General features: G+C 50.1%; 1 protein-coding gene across 2 annotated transcripts in view; it reads right to left on the minus strand.

Moving 5' to 3' along the window:
* ZDHHC3 (zinc finger DHHC-type palmitoyltransferase 3) overlaps positions 1-20328 on the minus strand; it is a 54337-nt gene that overhangs the window by 28586 nt on the left and 5423 nt on the right. For both annotated transcript variants that reach the window (XM_045990519.1, XM_045990520.1), the window contains exon 2: positions 8019-8348. In XM_045990519.1, coding sequence (XP_045846475.1) covers positions 8019-8324 — 306 coding nt within the window. In that variant the 5' untranslated portion in view covers positions 8325-8348. The remainder of the gene's footprint in view (positions 1-8018; positions 8349-20328) is intronic.

Here is a 20328-nt window from a genome sequence, read left to right on the forward strand (position 1 = left end):
TTTGGGAGGCCGCACAGAAAGGGCTACAAGAGGGAATCCCAACACTGCAAAGGGCCACTGGAGCCCTCATTTGGTACCCTCATTATTGCCTGCTGTTCCAGACCACGAGGGAAGACATCATTCAGCAGTGCACCTGTCTGCCTTGTGAATCCGTCTCTCAGAGCCAGAGGCCAGCTGGGCCAGTCCCTGAGACTAACCAGACTGTGACACGGGCCCTTCCCTGCCTCTGGTTCAAAAGTCTCGTCTCTTTCTTTCTTCCTCTTTCTAAAAAGCATATTCTCTTCTCTGCTTATCTCCAAAGATTCCAGAATTTCCTGTTATTAGTTCACGGTCAGGAATTTTGTTCGGTACAGTTCTGGACAGACGGCAGGGAGTCGGAAGCCCTGCTGAGACGTTCCTGCCAGTGCTGTCGCGCTGGCACCACTGAGAACCGCCTACCCCCCATTCTTACGCATCTTGTGGGGAGGCCTTGAAGCTTCTGTGTCACTGTAGCCCGGCAGACCACAGCCTCGCAATGCTTCTTTCCTCATTGCCACGGTAATCCTTGCTCGTGACTTACAAAAATACAGAGATGAGGAAATTGAAAAGGAAAACCCACCCTTTGACTTCACCGCCCGTAGATCCGTGTAAGTAACATGCTGGAGGATATTCTTCCAGTCTTTTCTCTGTGCACAGCAAGCTGAAAACACTAAAGAATTTGCAAGGGCATAATGCTCCTATGTTGAACCTTCCTTGACCCCTACCCAGTTCCTTTCCTGTTTCAGAGAAACCAAGTCTGCTTGGGTAAACCACCAGCTGGGAAGGTGAGGGTCCCAGCTAATCCTGGTCTTCTGGAGCCGCAGACTTTTACCTCAAAGCTTCTCGCGTGTGTTGTGTGCACACTCCAGGCTCTCCCTCCCCTCACATCTGAGCTTCCCGAGGTCATGCGCACTTTCGTCTCTGCTACCTCTCCCTTACTATAGTTCACTGCTCTCCAGCACTGGGCATCTCCACACCAGGGACACCTCTCGCCAGGTCACTGTGCAATTCCCCGTGACCAACCCCAGAGGTCAGTTCTAAGCCCTCATCTTCCTCGGATCTCCTGTGACCATCCAGTCCCTTCCGTCATTCTTTCCTAAGGCTGCTCTGCTACCTCTGGGTGTCTACCTGCCTCTGGGCCTGGGCCCCTTGCCTTCCCTTGGGATGCTGCCCACCTTGGACCCCAGTGCTCCTCAGGGACCCCTTCTGGCCCTCTCCCTGCCCATTCTGCACCTCCCCCACGCCCTGTCACCGACAGTCCTCCCTGTCACCCCCAGTGGTGATGCTCAAGCTCGGGTTCTAACTCAGGCCTCTTTTCAAGTTGTAGACATCTCCACCTGGTTGTTCAAGAGGCTTTAAAGCCAAAGAAAACCAATCCTCCAAATTCACCATGTAAGAACTGAATCTGTTCCTTTCTCCCTGAACCCCTGCTTCTATTCTCCCTTCCCTGGCCTATGGGACATCTGGTTACCGTGCATTCAGTGTAGAAATCCGCAGCCATCCCCAGCTCTCTGAACCCTCTGCCCTACATACTGGCCCCAAACTCTGCCTCAAATCCCAGTCCTCCCCTCCACGCTGCTGTTGTGGTCTTCATTCTGACCCATGCTCACACGCCCCAGATGTTAGAGCATCTCCCACCTCTGTCCATTCTCCTTTACTATTTCCCAGAGTAAACTTTCTAAAATGGGAATCCGGCCATGTTATTTTCCCTGCCTGGGCACCTTCCCAGGCTTCGCAGAGCCTCCCCTGGGGCCCAGCGTCCGAGCTCCTGGGTGAGGCCTGTTCAGGGCTGCCTCAAGCCAGCCCTGGACCACGGATCCAGTGGCGCACATCCCCCCCCCACCCCCCCACGGACTACCTGCAGTTTCCCAAAGGCACTGCATCCTCCAAGTCTTTCTCCTGGGCCCCCAGGGACCCCACGTCAGCACCTCCCCCCAGCCTGCCGGGCACCTGCTTGCCTCTTGCACTGGAACCAAAGCTCACCCTGGGATCTTCCTCTGCTTTTTCCTCACAGCCCTGGGCCACACCCAAGCAAGACAGAAGCCCTCACTTGGCCTTTGCTGCCTGGGCCTGTTTTTGTCTTGTAACACCTATCATTTAAGTACACACTGATCATGCGTGGCTGTAAATTCCTGGATGACAGAGACAATGTCTTTCAATTTGCAGCCCAGTGCCTGGCCCAGGGCCTGGCAAGGAGCATGTTTTCAATAAACCTAAGCTGAAGGATAACGACGATACAACAGACATCTGAGTGCTCCTTTCCAGGCATAGTTCCAAGTGCTTTATTGTATCCTCTTGGTTAATTCTGCCAATAAACTTATGAGGCAGAGACTATGTTATTCCCCATTTTACAGATGAGGTAATTAAAGCAGAGAAATCAAGTGACTTCCCAAGATTATATGGCTAACAGGTGGCAGAATCAGGATTTGGACCCAGAAAATCCCCGTCTAGAACCCTCGTCTCTATCAGAAGACAACTTAGGTATTTATGAGATGCTGATTGAAGAGGTTTTTTTTATAGTTGCCTTGATGTGATGATATCGTTCTCCTGCCAGCAACTGTATCAGCACACTAACATTAAGACTGAAATGGGGGCGCCTGGGTGGCTCAGTCGTTAAGCGTCTGCCTTTGGCTCGAGTCATGATCCCAGGGTCCTGGGATCAAGCCCTGCATCAGGCTCTCTGCTCCTGGGATTGAGGAATGAGTGCACCTGCTGTCCGGGCAGAAACCCTCCCTTAATCAGCTCTGCCAGGGACACAGTGACCAGCCCCAGGCCTGTGTCACAGGCCACCTGTCTCCTCTGCAGAAAGATGGGAAGTAGGTAATCCCCAAATGGGTCACTCTCCTCTCTCTGGAGCCAGAATGATTTTTCAGTTGGTGTTTCTAAGTTGCTCAGTGGCAGGTATGAGAAGCTGCCTGGCACGAGGGAGAATGACCTCCGAGGCAACTCACCTGACCTGACCTGGGGAAACAGGGTAGGAACCTCTGGCTGCATCCAGCGCTGGCCTCTCACCTGGCATTCTGCGGGAGGCCCCAGGGCCATCCCGCCTCTGTGTTCTGGGGGCCTGCCGCCATGCTGCCAGCCCGAGTAAATACTTGCTAACCGACTCTGTGCAAGCGTGTAATCGATGAGGTCACAGCGGCTCCAGAAGGGAACGCCAGCTGCACGTGGATGAGTTTTGGCAGGCGAAACTGAGAGAGAGGCCTGCAGTGGTCTGAGACCGTCGTGTAAAGTCCATGTAGGGCAAGGTGTTCACAAGATGGGATTCATAGGGAGGGAAGGGCAGTGGGGCAGGCAGACAGATGGATTTTCTTTTCCTTAACAATGCGGTTAAATTGATTTATATGCCTCCTTTTGTCAAATCTCAGATCTGGGATCATTTCCGGTCATGAGTTAGTAAGTGATTGGTCAGTAAGTGATCAGAAGGGTTTATACGATTATTATGACTGCACAGCGGCTTGGCTTTGAGCTTCCTGGCAGCCAGGGCAAAATGGGACAAGGTAGGCCTCTCAGCTTTAAGCAGCTTCCGGGAGACAGACAGATGTCCCAAATCTAAATTTTAGATTTAAAATTTCAGATTTAAATTTTAAATTCCCGAGGAAGCTCACAGGATGAGGAATTAAAGTGTGTCTGTAAAGGGAAAGGAAGAAGGGGTGGCGCTGCGGCTGGGGTGGGGAGGGAGATGGGTACCAAGATAAGAGTATTGAAGCCTGGTTTGTTTTCAAGAGGCTGCCTCCTCTGGGCGGTCAGAGCCCCCTCCAGAGCTCTGAGGTGTTTCGGGAACACAGAGAAGTCCCTGACATGACACACCCTCCGTGTAAGCAAGGTGAACGCACCCCAGACCTGACTGTGGTCTGCCTTGGGGTCTGCCCACACTGTGCTGCCTCTAGGCCAGACGTCCCCCCCCCCCACTTCCCCCCACCCCCCCTCCAAGTGAGGCCCTTTTGGCTCCCTTCCCTCTCCTTCCAGGCCCGTCCCTTTGAGCCCGCTTCCCATGGGAGCTTCATCTCCATTTGTGAGCCATTTCCCTCTTCCCTTCCCTGCTCAAGCTCTGCACAGACCGGTTTCCCACTGCGGTGGGGGAATGACTGCTAACCGGTCCAGAAAGCTGCGGGCGGTTACAGTTGTCCTGATGGTCCAATGGCGGTAAGATTTCAAAGCTGGAAGGGGTCTAGCAACTGTGTGGGGGAGACTAGAAGAGATTCTTCTTCTTTTTTTTTTTTTAAAATATAACCTAGTAATACCAACAAACCCAAATGACAAACAATGCATACATTGTTATATGTTGTTTATAACCCACAGAGATAGTTTGAGAAGAACATGAATTCCTGAGCTACAAAACATTATAATCCTGCTAGGGAGCTCCTTAGGACCCTGTGTTGGCACCTTCCTAAAAACACACCCATCCTGCACTGTTAATAAGGAACCCCAATGTGATCTGTTTTCAGTGTGAGTTTGAGGCTCCCCATGCTGCCCCAGGGCCTCCCACCTCTTTCTGAACGGGCTTGGTTTTGCATAGAACTGGGTTTTGCATAACACATCAGTGTGCTGGGAAAGAGGAAAAACAGGTAGCTGGAGAGCCTGAGGCGGGGCACGCCTTTAGGACAAGTCTGGAGTTGCTCCCCCTACTAGTAATGCTAGATATCTGACAGATGCTTCATTTGGGGGCCCAGTTTTCTTTGGGGCCACCAGCAAAACACACCGATGGGAAGCTGGCTGGTGTCTGGGGTACAGTCTATGGTTTACTCACTAGCGATGGGAAGCCGTGAGAATCATCCAAATCATCCAAATACAGGAGACCCCCAGAGAGGCCACTCGAGTCAACATAGGGGAAAAGGACGCGTGGTGTGAGGGCAGCTGGAATGCCAGGCCAGAGCCTTCCCACTGTTGTCCTCCTGATATCCAGTGCCCTGACTCATGCGCCTTCTAGACGCCAATGACGCCGCACGAAGCTGTCTGATCCTGACCCTCCACCAGCCCCAAACCTGGCTCTCTACTGTCCACCTGTCATCTCTGCTTACGTATAATACAGACACAGTTGGCCAGAACAGAAGCCTTGATTTCCCTCTAAAATCCGTTCTCCTCGACTCTCCCACTTAATAAACGGCATGAGCAATGCCCCAGCTGCTCAGGCCAAGACACTGGAAGGCACACTCTCCAGTCCCTCTCCGTTCTGTCAGCCCTTCGGAAGAGTGGTTCTCAGACCTCGCTGAACACAGAGGACGCCTGGGAGTTTAGAACACCCCCATACCCAGGGCCCTGTCCCAAACCAATCAGAGCAGAATCTCTGGGGATGGGGCCCAGACATCTGTACTTCTTCAAAGCTCCCTAAGGGAGTCCAGTGTGCAGCCAGGTTTGAGAATTAGTGGCTTAAAATACACTCCAAATCCAATAGCTCTGTCCAGCTTCACTGCTCCCACTTTGGTCTTAGCCACCAACCATGCCGTGTGTGGACCACCACCATCCCTCCAGTCCTCTTGGGTCTCTGCTCCACCTCAAACCCTCGTTATAAGCACAAGGCACTGTCTTTTTAAAAATCAGGTCATGGGGGCACCTGGGTGGCTCAGTGGGTTAAGCCTCTCTGCCTTCAGCTTAGGTCATGATCTCAGGGTCCTGGGATGGAGCCCCGCATCCGGCTCTCTGCTCGGCGGGAAGCCTGCTTCCCCTCCTCTCTCTCTGCCTGCCTCTTTGCCTACTTGTGATCTCTGTCAAATAAATAAATTAAAAAAATTAAAAAAAAAATCAGGTCATGTCATGCCTCTTTGATGGCTTCCCACTGCGTGAGAATGAAGAGCCCAGCTCTCATGAGGTCCTCAAGGCCCTGCACGATTCGGCTTCTGCTGTCCTATCCACCTCTTCTAACTAACCCCTCTTGCTCCCACTCACCATGTGGCAATCACCCTGGTTTTAGTCTTGTTCCCCAAATATGCCAAGTGCGTGCCCACCTCTGGGCCTTTGCACCTACTCTCTCCCCTTCTGGGAAGGCTGTGCCTTTAGAGCTTCATTGGCCTGACTCACACCTCCATGCTATTTAGGCCTTAGCTTCAAGGGCTCCGCTCATTGCCCTTCTCAGATCCCTAAGGTAGGCTCCCCCGTACCCCAGAAAAGTCACCACCACATCACCTGATCGCACTCTTCAACTATCCTTAAAATACTTATCGATGTTTGAAATCACCTTGTTCATTGGCTCCCGTCTTCGCTGTCTGACCCTCTGCGCTAACGTGTGAACTCCAAGGAGGCAGGGATTCTGGTCTGTCTTGCTCACAGCTGTCACCACTGTCCAGAAAGGCCCTCTCATGGCGAAGGCCGTCAATGAGCACGCCATTCACTTTGTTCCGCTCATCAGGGCCCCCGGGGCTCTTCCTCAGGGCTGCCAGCATGATCCCCGTAAAATGACACTCTTTTACTCAAAATCCTCAGGGACTCTAGACTGCCTCTCCTCAGCCAGCTGCCATCCAAACCCATTCTCCTCCTTAGGTCCCCGCATCCCACAAAGCTCCAGGGTGCTGGCCACACGCCTGTGTGCCCACTGCTCTCTCCGCCCGGCCCACCGTCCGTGTCTTCCTGGCCCACCACCCGCCACTTCCCCGGCCAGCAGATGCTGCTCTCGCAACAGCTGGCCGGCCGTGCCAGCCAGCAGCCATCCTCGTCGTCTACACTGGTTCGTCCCCCCTCTCCCTTGTTTTGCCCCAGCAACCCAGGCTTGCCCCTGCCACAGCCTCTGTCGCACGGGGCTGGCCTCACTTGTCTTCTCCAGACAGAGGGCACGCTGGTTGGAACCACGTATGGGTCCCCCCTGTCCCCGACGTTCATGTTACATCACTTTGCTTTGACGAAAGACCCACTTCAGTATCTGTTTTAGCCAACAGAAGGACATCTGAAGAGGATGTTTGCTTTTACAAAATGTGAATTGCTTGTTTGCTTGTAGCCGTTTATAGCTTAGGAAAGGTTTCACAGGAACGCTCTCCTTTTCAGAGAGTTGGGGGGGAGCCTGTACGCCTGGCCCTTCAGGGCCCGGCTGATCGAGGACCCCATTAATGGTGCCAGCATGTGCAGGAGAAGAGGTACTATCTGGACCGGCTGCTGAGGTGGACTCGAGCCAGGAAAGCGGCTCTCTCTCGGGATGCCTGAACTGGCAGGAAATGGAGCCCGTTGAGGAGGGAATGAGCAGGACCCAGGTTCTCTGTTTTGCTCTCCCTGGGGCTCACAGAAACAGGGTCTGGGTGGCCAATGCCACGGCCAGTAGCAGGACTTTCCCTCTCTTAATTTAAACATACTTGTCCTACGCACTCAAACAAATAGAGCCACAGGAGGTCTTTGTCAAATCACGCACTCTCGCTTCTCCCATGGGAGACAATGACCAGGACTGGAGAGCCTACTACCGGGACGCAGGACACCCAAGGGCCTTTGGCACAGCCTGCTGTATTCAACTAAGGCATCAGGCAGAACACGACCACTTTACCCACAGACATGCACCAAGAGGCACTTGCTGCCGCCTGAAACAGGCTGGTCCAGCTTTTCAGGAAAAGATGAGCCTTGCCCAAAGTGAAGGCCGTTTCCGTGCAGGTTCCTGGAATTGCATATGGCTTTAATTTCCAGAGTACCACGCTGCAGTCCTGTCTTCCCGGGGAAGCCCTGCCCTCACCCACTGCCCCTCCCCCCTCACCATGCTTTCCACTCTGCTAATCTGTCCCCAGTCTCCACTTATCTGACTGTGTCTTTCCAACGAACGAGAGGCTAGGTATCCCTGGGGCCAAACCCCTCCTGTAGCAGGCTCCATGCACGAATACACCAGTGTATATACAGGATCCTCCTACCAAGACGGAGAGGCTGTGGCACAGATGGTGTCCCCTTGGGGGGCCTGAGTTCACTCTCCCACCCCAGCCCTGACCCTCCTGTTCTCCACACTCCCAAGGTCCGGGGGAACATGCGGGCTGTGGCCATGCCAGGGCCAGAGGAGGAGAGTGTGGGCTGGTTAAAACAGGCCCAGACATACTCACGGGGTCCGTCAGCATGGCCCGGCAGTGGGAAGCCAGGGCCAAGAAGGCCAGCAAGTTGAACACGATTCCGTTGATGACGCTGTACACGTAGTCTCGGGATGGAATCAGCATGACAAAGAGGACCACAAATTCCGCATAGAGGACCAGAAACCAGGTGACAATGGCACAGGCGATGCCACAGCCGTCGCGGATAAACCACATGGTTCCCACAGGACCGGGGTGGGGAGGTGGGACACACTTCTCCGGCTGGAGGTATTCTGGCTTCCGCTCAATGTCTCGGAAGTGGTGGGTGGGGAGAAGCATCATAAGCTATTCTGTCCATACTGGCATCTGGAAGAGAGAAGAAAGGACCCAGAAAATTGGTGGTGTCTTGTTATCAAGGAGACTTGATAAAATCACCTTTCTAAAGTGGGCCATGAGGGACACCCGGGTGGCTCAGTGGGTTAAGCCTCTGCCTTCGGCTCAGGTCATGATCCCAGGGTCCTGGGATCGAGCCCCGCATCGGGCTCTCTGCTCAGCGGGGAGCCTGCTTCCCCCTCTCCCTCTGCCCCTTCCCCCCCAACTCAAGCTTGCTCTCTCTCAAATAAAGAAATAATAAAAAATAAAATGTGAGCTCTTGGGACACCTGACTGGCTTAGTTGGAAGAACACGTGACTCTTGATCTTGGGGTCATGAGTTCGAGCCCCACATTGGGTGTAGAGTTTCCTTAAAAAAAAAAAAAAAAAGTAAGTTCTCTTTCTTACTTCCTTCCGAGAGCTAACTTAGCCTTTGCAAAATAGGGCCACCTTGCCCAAAGCCTTCACATGACAGATACGTAAAGGGAGCCTTCCAAGGGCAAATGCCTTCCCCAAGGTCAGCTGGAGCTGTAGCTGCACACACAAGATACCAACTCAGAAGTGGGGCTAGAAAGAACTCACGTCTCTGTTTACAAGGGATCGATCTACCGGGAGGACGGTGTCAAAAAACATGTTCCAGTTGTGACTTAAAAGACAAGACGGGGCACAGAGCACCAAACCCTCTGGGAAAACTCTCTTCAGCATGAACACTGCTGCCTCTGTGCCAAGGACAAACCCAGAGGCTGGTGGTGAAGGCTGTCTGGGGTAAACAGGGATGAGGAGGAGGAAAGGACCTGGCGACCTAGGACCAGGGTTAAGCAGCAACCATGAAGACGTTCTCACTTACCACTGCATTAGCTAATGGTAACGGCAAAACAATCACCAGGAGAGGGAAGGTTCTTGAAACCAACCAGGTTTTTCAGTCCCATGGCCCAACGAGTTGATTTTCCAGCAATCAGAGACTCCCTGAGTTCTGCCCTCCTCACAGGTGATGGGGTCAAGTGCCGAACATTGGACAATGAGTCCAAAGGTGTTTCTGCACCCGACTATGAGGCGTTGTGAGGTTTCATGTCCTCACCTGAGGAGACACCCCCCTTGCAGCCCCAGCACCCCTGCCCCCAGGGCTGGCGTGAGGCCCAAGGGAGCTGCAGGTGCTCCTGACGAACGTCGCAGACAGTAAGGGCCCACACACCACGGGCCCCACACACGTGGCACATTCTCTCTAGGAAAGACAGCAGTTCCTTCCAAAACAAGAGCTAAGCAACACACCCCTTCTTCCCAACGCTGCAGCCCGCGTCTCTGGAGACATTATTTAATGAAATAACTCAGGATCGATAATAAAGTCGATCTGTCCACAGCGTGTGCCGCAAGACGCAGCAATTACCCATTTCCCTCCTCTGATTCCTTATGGAAGGTGTGGCGGCCCGTTGCTTCACCAGGCCGGTTTCTCACTCAGAAACTGCGCCGGCCTCGCCCCAGATGCCGGCGCCACCGAGAGGCCACTGACGTGGTCTGTGGCACCGCAAGTGACATCTCTGGGCCCCTGAGAACTCCAGGCACTTCGTCGCAGCGGAAACCATTCACAGGCGGCACTGGCTCTGCGTGTTTTCTGGAGGCCGGGGCTCTACAGGGCACGAGCAAACCTTCAGTGATTGTGCCGGGCTTTCCTTACCATTTGGCCTTCTTCCTCCCCTGCCCTCAGCCCCAGCATGGAGTGAGCCTCTGGACTGAATATGCTGCAGTCATGACGAGGCAGGACGTGTCCAGAAAGCTGAGTGGGCAGAGCAGTCACCGCTCCTCAAAATGACGGACACTCGGGGTCCACAGTTGCAGAGGCTAATAACAAGGCCGGGGCCTCCCCTCCCCAGGATGGCGGAGAATTAATAGCTGAAAGGCAGTATGACTCCACAAAGAAAGAGCGTGACTATCACACGCTGGGTACACCATGCTGGGAGCCAACGGACGGGGAGTCATGACGTATGGAATAACCACCCCAAGTAGGGTAAAAGCCGTGGTTTCGCACAGGCTGTCAACCAGAATCTTCGAATAAAGCAACTTTGTGTTCACCACGAGAGAACGGCAATTGGTGCCGCCGGCAACAACCTAGAGGCTTGAAGGTACATGGATGCCCTTGTGAGGCACCGAATGGAAGGACAGCAGGAGCCTGCAGACAGGGGTGTCTGCGACTGGACCCGGGCCCAGCAGATCCTAACATCCTAAGCTCCATTCAACCAAAAGTCAACAAATGAAAAGCTGAAATCCCATGAAATCCCACAACGATTCCAGAGCTGATGAAAGCTCAGCATTTTGACAACTTCCACAGGCAAGCATTCTCTAAGGTTTTCCTGCTGCCATACAGGTCTGTGGGTACTAACCACATAGTTTCCCTGGACGACAGTCACGAGATTCGAAGACATATGGGCTCTGTCTGCTTTTTGCATTACAATGGCACAGCTGAGCCTTCTGCTGAGGCCCTATGACCAGCAAGCCTAAAAAGCCTAGTCTCTAGTGTTTTTTCCTTTAAGATTTATTTTTTTTTAATTTAAGTGATCTCTACATCCAACGTGGGGCTCAAACTCATGACCCTGAGATCAGGAGTCGCCTGCTCCACTGACTGAGCCAGCCAGGCGCCCCCACTCTCTAGCTTTATACAGAAGTTCGCTGACCCGCAGTTCGAGGTGGCTGTTATCCACCAGATAAGTGAGATCTGTTTTGGCTCCAGCTTTCTTTGCAGAACAGCTCAGTGCGACAGAGATGGGTGGTTACAACTCACCCCGCCCCACCCATGTCTGTGGCAGCATAACCCCCTGTCGTCTACAGCCCAACGGTCATCTCCCTGAAACATGGGTACTCCATCAAAGGGTTCTGTGTGGTTTTCTGAAACGGATCATCACTGAAAATAAATTTCAGAGCACTGCTCCCGCCGAGATATTTGCAGTGATTTCATTAGGCTCGTAGTATATTCAGACCAGCTGATTGTATCCTCTCGTCAATTACTCATTCTTGATTGTACACATGGCAACAACTTGAGGAACAGACCCTTCCACGTAAGTAAATTTCCCAGGAACTGTGGCTTGTCCCTGAGCAGATACGCATTTTAACCATTAGGATGGTTAAGGTGGATATGAAAAATAAAACACTATACCTGCTCCTGTCTTAAGTACAATAACCATTCATTTCTTTGGAATGATTTAGTTATTTCCGGAACATCAATTACTGGAGTGGGTCAGGGAATGATGTCCTCAGGAGTCGTGGAGACTCACTGAGCTCTTGGCCTCACACCAGCTGGCCTGTTCAGACTACTAGAATTCCAATTCCAACATCTCCTTTGTCTGGTTCTTTGTCTTCCTCTTCCATTCCTGGCTACTATCATTTCTGTGTCGACAGTTTACCAATCCCCCTGACAAACTCTATTTATGACCACTAATTGGCTATGGGCTGGAAAACAAATAAAACTAAACCAGGTTTAGTTTTATTTGTTTGTAAAAGAAGGGTATTCATTTTAGGTAATAGGCCTTTAGGGAACACCTGCTATGCTTTCCCAGCATAAGGTTCCTGTGGGCTGGAAGCCCTGTCTTTTCGTTAGCCCCAGGCCTGGCACATAGCAGCCATTTACTGTGTGTTCATTACACAAATGCTTGAGTACAATGCCAGAGCGTTGTGATTCCAGGCCCACCTCTAGAGGCCCTGTCTGCTTCCTTTCAGGGGTACAGACATATCCTAGATGTTGGAGGGAGCACCAAGTAGGACTGTGAAGTAAGTGGACTGTGACTCTTATTTAAGCAAACAGAATGTTCCATCTTCAAACAATGTGGACCAAAGAGCGTATACAGGAGCTCTGTTCTCCCCTCACTGGTGAGGGAGAACCTGTGATCCGGGCCAGTACTCAGACAAGGGCACCCTTGGCAGAGTCAGACACCAAGTACTGAACTCAAGTTCACATTCCAACCCACACTTCAGAGTTTCAAAATATCCTGCTCAAAACCAATCAAGGCACACTGCGATAAAGAGTTTGCTTAACCCCAAGGCCACTCGAGCAATGGAAGTAGCTTTCCAATAAGGATCTGTTCCTTAAATTAGCTAACTGGAAATCTGACAAGTATGGGGAAAACCTCACCTTGAACAAACAGTGCACCTTCCCTTCACTCTGCCCCTAATGACCACATTAGGATAAGCAAATGTTGACCTTTTTTCCCTTTTCTATTTTGAATCAGGGAAACTCCAAGCACTGGGGTTGAGGAGTGGCTCTTTGCCTATGTCCGACTCCCCACGAGTCCCTTGCTTGGAGCGTTGGGCAGTACTGTTTGCTCAGGCCTTTGGGTTGTGCATACAAGGAGGCTGGAGGATCCGGGGACCTTTAATCCTGCCTACCAGCTCACACCCTGAGAGGGGTGGCCTTCTCCAGTCCTCCCTGTGTCCCACACCTTTCACTCCATTCCCTTGCCCTGTTGACCCTCTGAATTCTCCAGTCTTCAGTTCAGTTCAATTCAAAAACATACTTCTGGAGCAGCCACTAAGTGTAAGGAACTGTGCGGGGGGGCTCACTCACAAGGGAAGGCATGTGTGCTGCCCAGTACAGGCCCTGCCGTTCCCTCTCCCAGCTCCCAATCTGCTCAGACTAGTCTTACTTGCTTTGTTCTACTAACCGGCAAGTCCCATTTTGTTTGGCCTTGGAGCCTGGTATCTGGCAGGAGTATGTGCTCACATCTTTATTTCTTGAATGAAAGGATGTAGAAATCAGACAGACCTATCCCACAATGACCCTAACACATAGGTTTTAATGAACAGCACAATGGAGAGACAAACAGTAACCGCCCCCCCCAAACCCCAAAGTCCAGAAGTGAGATCAACAGACTTCCTCAGGGCCAGGGCATTTAAAGGGAGAGGATCTGAGCAGGGCACAGGGCCAGGTGAAGTGTTCCACTCTAAGGCAGGGACAGTGGTGACACAGGTTGTGGGGGCTGGATGTCCGGGGCTGTGTGCGTGAGCATGCGCATACACAGGTTGTGCTGGGAACAGGAGGTGGGGGGGCTCTAAGTGGAAATGAAGTTTAAGGTAGGGTTATGTTATGAAGGCTATGTTTTACAAGGCCTTGAGCTTCGAGGTGTTGGGACTTCACCCTGCAGGTACCAGGGAGGCCCCCAGTTTCTGAGGAAACGAGCTGGGCCTTAGTCATGCTATGGTAAGACCGCTCTGGCACTGATAGGACAAGAGGAGACACACGGGAGGTCTTGGAGTCCACCAGAGGTCAACAAGCTGGGGAGACACTGAGGCAACAGGCCAGAGTTCCAGCTGGGTGGAACTGGGTTTTCTGTTCCTCTTCTATATTTTGTTTCCAAAGATAGATCGAAAACAATGATTGCTTGGCAAATTTAATTACAGTTATCTATGTCGTACTGTTTTGGCCAACAGTTCTAGAGCATTAAGAAGAGTTGGCTTGGGGATGCCTGGGTGGCTCAGTCATTAAGTGTCTGCCTTTGGCTCAGGTCATGATCCCAGGGTTCTGGAATCAAGTCCCACACTGGGCTCCCTGCTCAGCAGGAAGCCTGCTTCTCCCTCTCCCACTCCCCTTGCTTGTTTTCCCTCTCTCACTGTCTATCTCTGTCAAATAAATAAATAAAATCTTAGAAAAAAAAAAGAGTTGGCTTTTCCATATGTGACTAATCCGTGCCCAAAGTCATTATTCTTTTACCTCATAGAGGAGCACACTGAGGCCCAGAAAGGTGAAGGGACTAAGCCCTGGGGGTAAGGAAGTCATAGGAGGATTCTTGGTACGGGAGGAGTTCTGGGGCTCGTCCTGAGCGATCCAGATGATAAGGAGCATGCAGCGTGGTGTCAGAATGACCTTCTGAGCTCTGGGCTATCCCAGCATGTGGGAATTCTAAGGAAATCATCTAGTCCTCCCCTCTAGAGTTTCAGAAGCAAAAAACTGAGAAGTGACTGAAAGTGGTGATAATTTTCTAAAACAAAAGCAAAAACAACCCCCCCCCCCCGAATTGCCTCCAGATCTATAACTCACATGCTTCATCATACCTGACCACAAGTGTGCTCCTCCAGTAACCCAGACAGGTGGACACAAATGCTTCCAGTGAAATGCAGTCTGCGGTCCTATAAGCCCAGGATGTGGGGTACTGGGCTGGCTCTGTGGTACACACTCGTGACTCAATTTCCACACTGCCTATCCACGGCTGAGCAATACAAAGGGGTCTGAAAGGGCGATGCTACCATCAAGCTCCCAGGTCCCATCCCACTGTGGCCCATCAGCAGTTTGGCTAGGCTGGATGCCCAGTCAAGTGCCGGCCATTGGTGATGGCAAGAGTCCAGATGCAGTGCCTGTAGTTACTCATCTTTGTTGAATGAGGAGGCAAAACCTTATAAATCCATCACCTGCCTCAAAAAAACTGACCCGAAGCCCAGGCTTTATGTGTAAGGGTCAAAGCCATTCCATAAAACATACAAATTCTGTATTCGATGCATCCTCCCCCCAAGCTATCCACCCAGCAAGTGTCCCAGGAGCCACAGGTCTTCTCAGACTGCCAACTTCACTGACTTTCATGAGATAAGATGTTATCTCCAAGTCTCGGATTAGTTCAGCTAGATCTAAAATCCGTAAAAGCGTCTCAAAGTACTTTCTGAGGATTACCTTCCTGAGACACCACACCCACTCACATTCTCACATCCACACACGCATTCACACACCGCACAGAAGTAGGTTTTGGGGACTGTACAGATTAAAGTAGCATTAACACACCCAACCTGTATGAAATATCTGTTTACAGACGGGCTGAATAAAGTCAAATCGAGCGTATTTTCCCTTGACTTAGAGACAACGGTCATCCAAATACTCCAAAGTAATTTATTTTAAGGATTCAACTTTTTGGGTCCCTCCCTACTTGGAGGAACGTATTGTTCATCTACAGTTCAACTCAATTTCATCAACTTCTTAGCCGATGTCATGAACCTCAACAAGGCAGTAGAAACCCTTAAATCGGAGGCTTTTAACATAGGTCAGCATCTGTTTCAGGTGAGTAGCTAACATTGCAATAAATCTAGTACTGTGTTGAATTGCTGTTGGGGGCGGGGTGGTGGGGAGGGCATCTGGTATCTTCTTGAACTTGCCCTAAACATTGAATTCTCACCTAAACTAATTTTTACTACGGTTAAAGAACTCAGTCTACCCATATATAATCACTTAAAAGGTCCCCTGAAAGAAGGCAGGATCTTTTCTGGTCCTTGCATCCTTTTTCTCAATTGAAATTCATCTTAACGAGTATATCAATAACCCTCTATGGTTTAACAGAGGAGACGGGGAGATGGAGAGAAGTGACGTGGGGGAAATTGGAGGGGGAGATGAACCCCGAGAGACTGTGGGCTCTGAGAAACAAACTGAGGATTTTGGAAGGGAGGGGAATGGGGGGGTTGAGTGAGACTGGTGGTGGGTATTATGGAGGGCACGTATTGCATGGAGCACTGGGTGTGGTGCATAACAATGAATTCTGGAACACTGAAAGGAAATAAAGAATAAAAGAAAAAAAATAACCTTCTATGGTTTAAATCCTACTGTCTCAAAAATACAACGTTTGCCACTTTTAGAACTTCTCACATTGCAGAGCGATAGACTTAAAAGCATTCAAAAGGCAGCCCTACAACTTCAAAGATAAATAAATGGTCCATGCCCTAGAAGCTTTAGAAAGGTATCTGAAGTAGAAAACCAATCTATCTGAGTTACAATTCTCTTAATTTAATTTGTGTAAGTATCCAAAAGGATTGTAAATTTTATACACATTTTTAGAGGGTTCTCAGAGAAAGAAAGAATGAACCATGAATCACTGTGTTTGAAATATTTCATTAAAAAAAATAATAATAAAAAAAAAAGAATGAGTCACTGAACCTTCTCTTCTAAAAGGTAAGGGTGTGGTCCAAAGGAAAGGTGCCTTATCATCTGCATCACGACCTGCCAGCCAAGGAAGGCGTCCAGGCAGGCAGAATGCCCTGGCCTGTTCTAGAAGATTTTTACCGACAAGTCTACACCACTCTCTGCGGGAGGATCCTGTCCTGCTCTGCCTGTCTCTTGTCTTCTGACATACTCAACCTTCAATAAAACACTAAAAAAAGGGGCACCTGGGTGGCTCAGTGGGTTAAAGCCTCTGCCTTCGGCTCAGGTCATGATCTCAGGGTCTTGGGATCGAGCCCTGCATCGGGCTCTCTGCTCAGCAGACAGCCTGCTTCCTCCCTCTCTCTGCCTGCTTCTCTGCCTACTTGTGATCTCTGTCTGTCAAATAAATAAATAAAATCTTAAAACAAAAAAAAAAAACACTAAAAAAAAAAAAAGTAAAAAAGTAAAACATCACACTCCCAAACCAAACCCTATAAACAATAAGGTTCACCGAGAAGACCAGATAGGGATCGTAAGTTAAATTTTCCTTGGCCTCCTAACCTTCGTATAAAACAGACTCATGTGCACGCTCAGACTTCTTAATACTAGGCCTGCATTTCAGAACGAAGTCTGGGATTTGGACAGCTAACGGATGCTAACAGTTCTCTTACTTATCACAATGGACTATTGTACCACAAGTGGCCAGATCACCACCTCCTGACTTTCTAAATCTACTTAAAAAAAAAAAATACACACCTGACGCGGGACACAAAGGCAGAATAGGAATTACTAATTCCTTACTGCCTACAGCCCACTGACAAGTCCTTGAAACAGGCAGAGTGACCTTCCTCCAGGGACCCAACTGCCTCAATACTGATACTCTGCAAAGCGCAAAAGGCATCTTGATCTTAGCCCTATCCCCAGCATTCCTAAGTTTACTTTAACATAAAAATTCCTTTGGAAATGTCCTTTATCAGATACATGCTGGCAATCATCCCAAGCATATGACCTACCCATTATACACCTGAAGGGTCTGTGACGGAGTTTCTACTAAACAGCAATAAATGACCTCTCCTAACAATACCTAGGCCCCTGAGGAGCCTGGAAACCTTGTTTCCAAAATACCTGGGAGGTTTACACTATCCCTAACCCCCTCCCACCTTGAAGTATATGATGGGCCACTCCTCACAACCCCCCACGGTCTGTCCCCTTGCTTTAAATAAAACCACCTGTTTGCACCAAAGATGTCTTAGAATTCTTTCTTGGCCCTCAGCTTGGAACCCTAACGTCTTTCCTACATCACATCCACACGGAGTATGCCATAATACAGGTCACAAACATTGGGGACCTGTAGAAACTACACTCGTTTGGGTAACACAGTCCACTTTCCCCTTTTATAGGTGTACTTTATGATCCGTTGTAACAATGAGGAAAATTAATGAGACTTTAAAAAAGGACCATGTGTACCATGAACTGGTTAAAAAAAAAAATCACCATCTGGGTCAGAATTTTAGAGCTGGAAGAAGACGATCTATTAGATTTGAGCCAAACTCCTTCTGTTCCATAGATGAAGAAATCCAAGTCTGTCTGAGACTCTGTCTAAAAGTTTTAGACAAAACATCCAGGAATGGAGATGGGCACCAGCATGAACCAAATGCCTATGATGACTGAGGACTTAGATAAAGCAGCTCATTGTAATTCTTACAAAAACCTAGCACCTCAACCTTCTTACACCTCAACCCAGTAAGATGCAGAAGTCCTGGGTAATATTCCCAAGGTCATACAGAGCAAGGGAGTGGTAAGGCCAGGTCTCAAAACCAGCTCTGCCTGTCACTATAGACCACAGTCTGAGCAGAGCACATGACTTTCTTTTTTTTCCCAGAGTGGGAGGGGAGGAATGACCAAGCAGGAAACACGAGTTCTGCTTCCTACTCCCTCACACAGTTCATGGATCCCAGGAAAAGTCACTTCAGCTTCGCTTTGATGGCTTCATCTCTAAAGTGACTGGGAAGGACTAGATCTCTAAGATTCGTGACTTCTTTTGAAAAAACCCAAGAAATGGACTCGAGACAGACATTCCTTCCACTAGCTCCTGGAAGCCTACTGTACCTGTTCTTTAAAAAATTTTTTTTTCTTTCTTCTCTGTGCTATTTGACTGACTTCCGGCAGCTGTCTCTTCAACGGATCTCCACATCGCCCCCCCCAGACTACCTTACACACTCTGGGCCTTAAACACTCAGCCTTTGAGAAAGAGACTAGCAAGATTACCTGCCCTCATCCAAACTAGCTGAGTAAAGAAACGAAGCTCTAGGAGTGAGCTGAAGGTCCATAAAACGGTTAGAGAGGTGACTACCCCCCCCCTCAGTTTATCAGGCCCTACTTGCCCCAGGCTTGTGCAGCCATCTCCCTGCATTCCAGAAGTCTGCAACCCAGCAACAAAATCTTTCCAAGGGCAACAATGTATCACCAACCCAGCTGCCTTCCACAACACTGCTTGTCAGTGTGTTACTCTCACAGTATGTGAACCTGTCCTAATCAGGTCCACTGGCCTCTGGCAGGGTAGGTTCCCAGCTGGGCCTTCTGCCTGGCTCCTGCCACAGTGCGGGGCACGCTGAATCTAAGAGTGGGGCCTCAATTCTTCCTGGGTGTCTACTACCCCGTAGCCACTGGGCTGTGCGCTAGACAGGTCTTCTCTTTGCTCTTCACATCTGCTCTACCTTGTAGATATAAACCCTGGCTTTCCCATGCCCTTTGGGAGAAGGGAAACTGAGGCATGGAGAGATTTGCCTAAGCTCATACTCTAAAGAAGCAGTGGAGAGGGTACATTCCCCAGACTGCTCTCATTCCAGAGCCTGCTTTTTACTCCTTACTGCAACCACTAATTTTGCCCCGTAACCAGAAAACAAAGGGAAAGGTGGGCTGGTGCCTCCGCCATGACCTTGGGTTACTTACTGTCTGGCTCTCTTGCCCACACATGGTTATATGGAGATGGTGCTAGTGGATGACTCATATGTGGCAGCGTTCACAGGCCACAGGCCTGAACTTAAGCATTCTGTCCTCTTAGGTGGTGCCCTGGCTGAACACCAGCCAACATTTGGAATGACTGATCCTGCCTTAACCTAGGAAGCAGGAGGTATGTGAAACTTCAGCAGGGACAGTCACCCTAGGACTGAGTCCCTAAAATCTGCTTCTTTTGGAGAATGCTTCTTGGGGGGCTAAGTTCCAGCACGCTGCTTTTTCGGAGAGAGAGCCCACCCATGCTAGGCAGAGACCAACCAGCAAAGGGTCCCACCCGAGGTGCTGAAAATGGCACCTGCCCCCACATTGTGCCATGGGCAGACATGCAGCCACTGTGACATCACCCAGGCAAGCACTTGGCTTTTTTAGGGACCAAAAGCAGAAGGCCCTTGGAAGGATCTAAGATCTAGGGGAGAGCAAGAGAACCGGTTACTGCAAAGGCACTGGGAGCAAGAAGGGAAGCCATACAGCGTTAGATTCCTGCTGATGCCTTTCATTCCTGCACCCATAGGTGCCACACCAGAACGGAGCCTTGGGAAGACCTTGGGACCAAGGAATGGGCTGTCCACATCCACGGCCTGTGGACAGGCTCTCTCGCATCTATCGAGGGTTTCGGAGACAGAAAGGAGGCTAGTGCTAAGTTAAAACATTCTGGCTTGGGGTCAGGAGGCCACAGTTCTACTCCCCTTCCTGCGGCCACTACCACCTGATTTCTGGCTAAAGAGTTGCCCTCCCTGGGCCTCGGTGGCCTCACCTCTAAAACGAGGGAAGACTGAGCTGCATGCCGAGATCCCCTGCAGGGTAGAGATTCTGAATCCTCTGTTCTCAGGAACAAATTCAATATTTTGTTAATTTCTTGGATTTTTATATGTTTACCAAAAGCATCCCTTAACTTCCTTTCCCTGTTCTTTCTTCATATAAAGAAATCCACCAATAACTGTTAGCTATTTTCCTGAGCATGCTCAGTTTTCCAAACAATTATCATTTCCTTTTGTTAATTTACTTATTTTTTTTTTCCAGAGTGGAAAAAGCACGACTAAAATGCATCAACTATTACAAAGTGGTAAGAGAGAGAAATCTT

Source organism: Meles meles, chromosome 20 (assembly GCF_922984935.1).
Source record: "Meles meles chromosome 20, mMelMel3.1 paternal haplotype, whole genome shotgun sequence".
NCBI classification, from domain to species: domain Eukaryota; kingdom Metazoa; phylum Chordata; class Mammalia; order Carnivora; family Mustelidae; genus Meles; species Meles meles.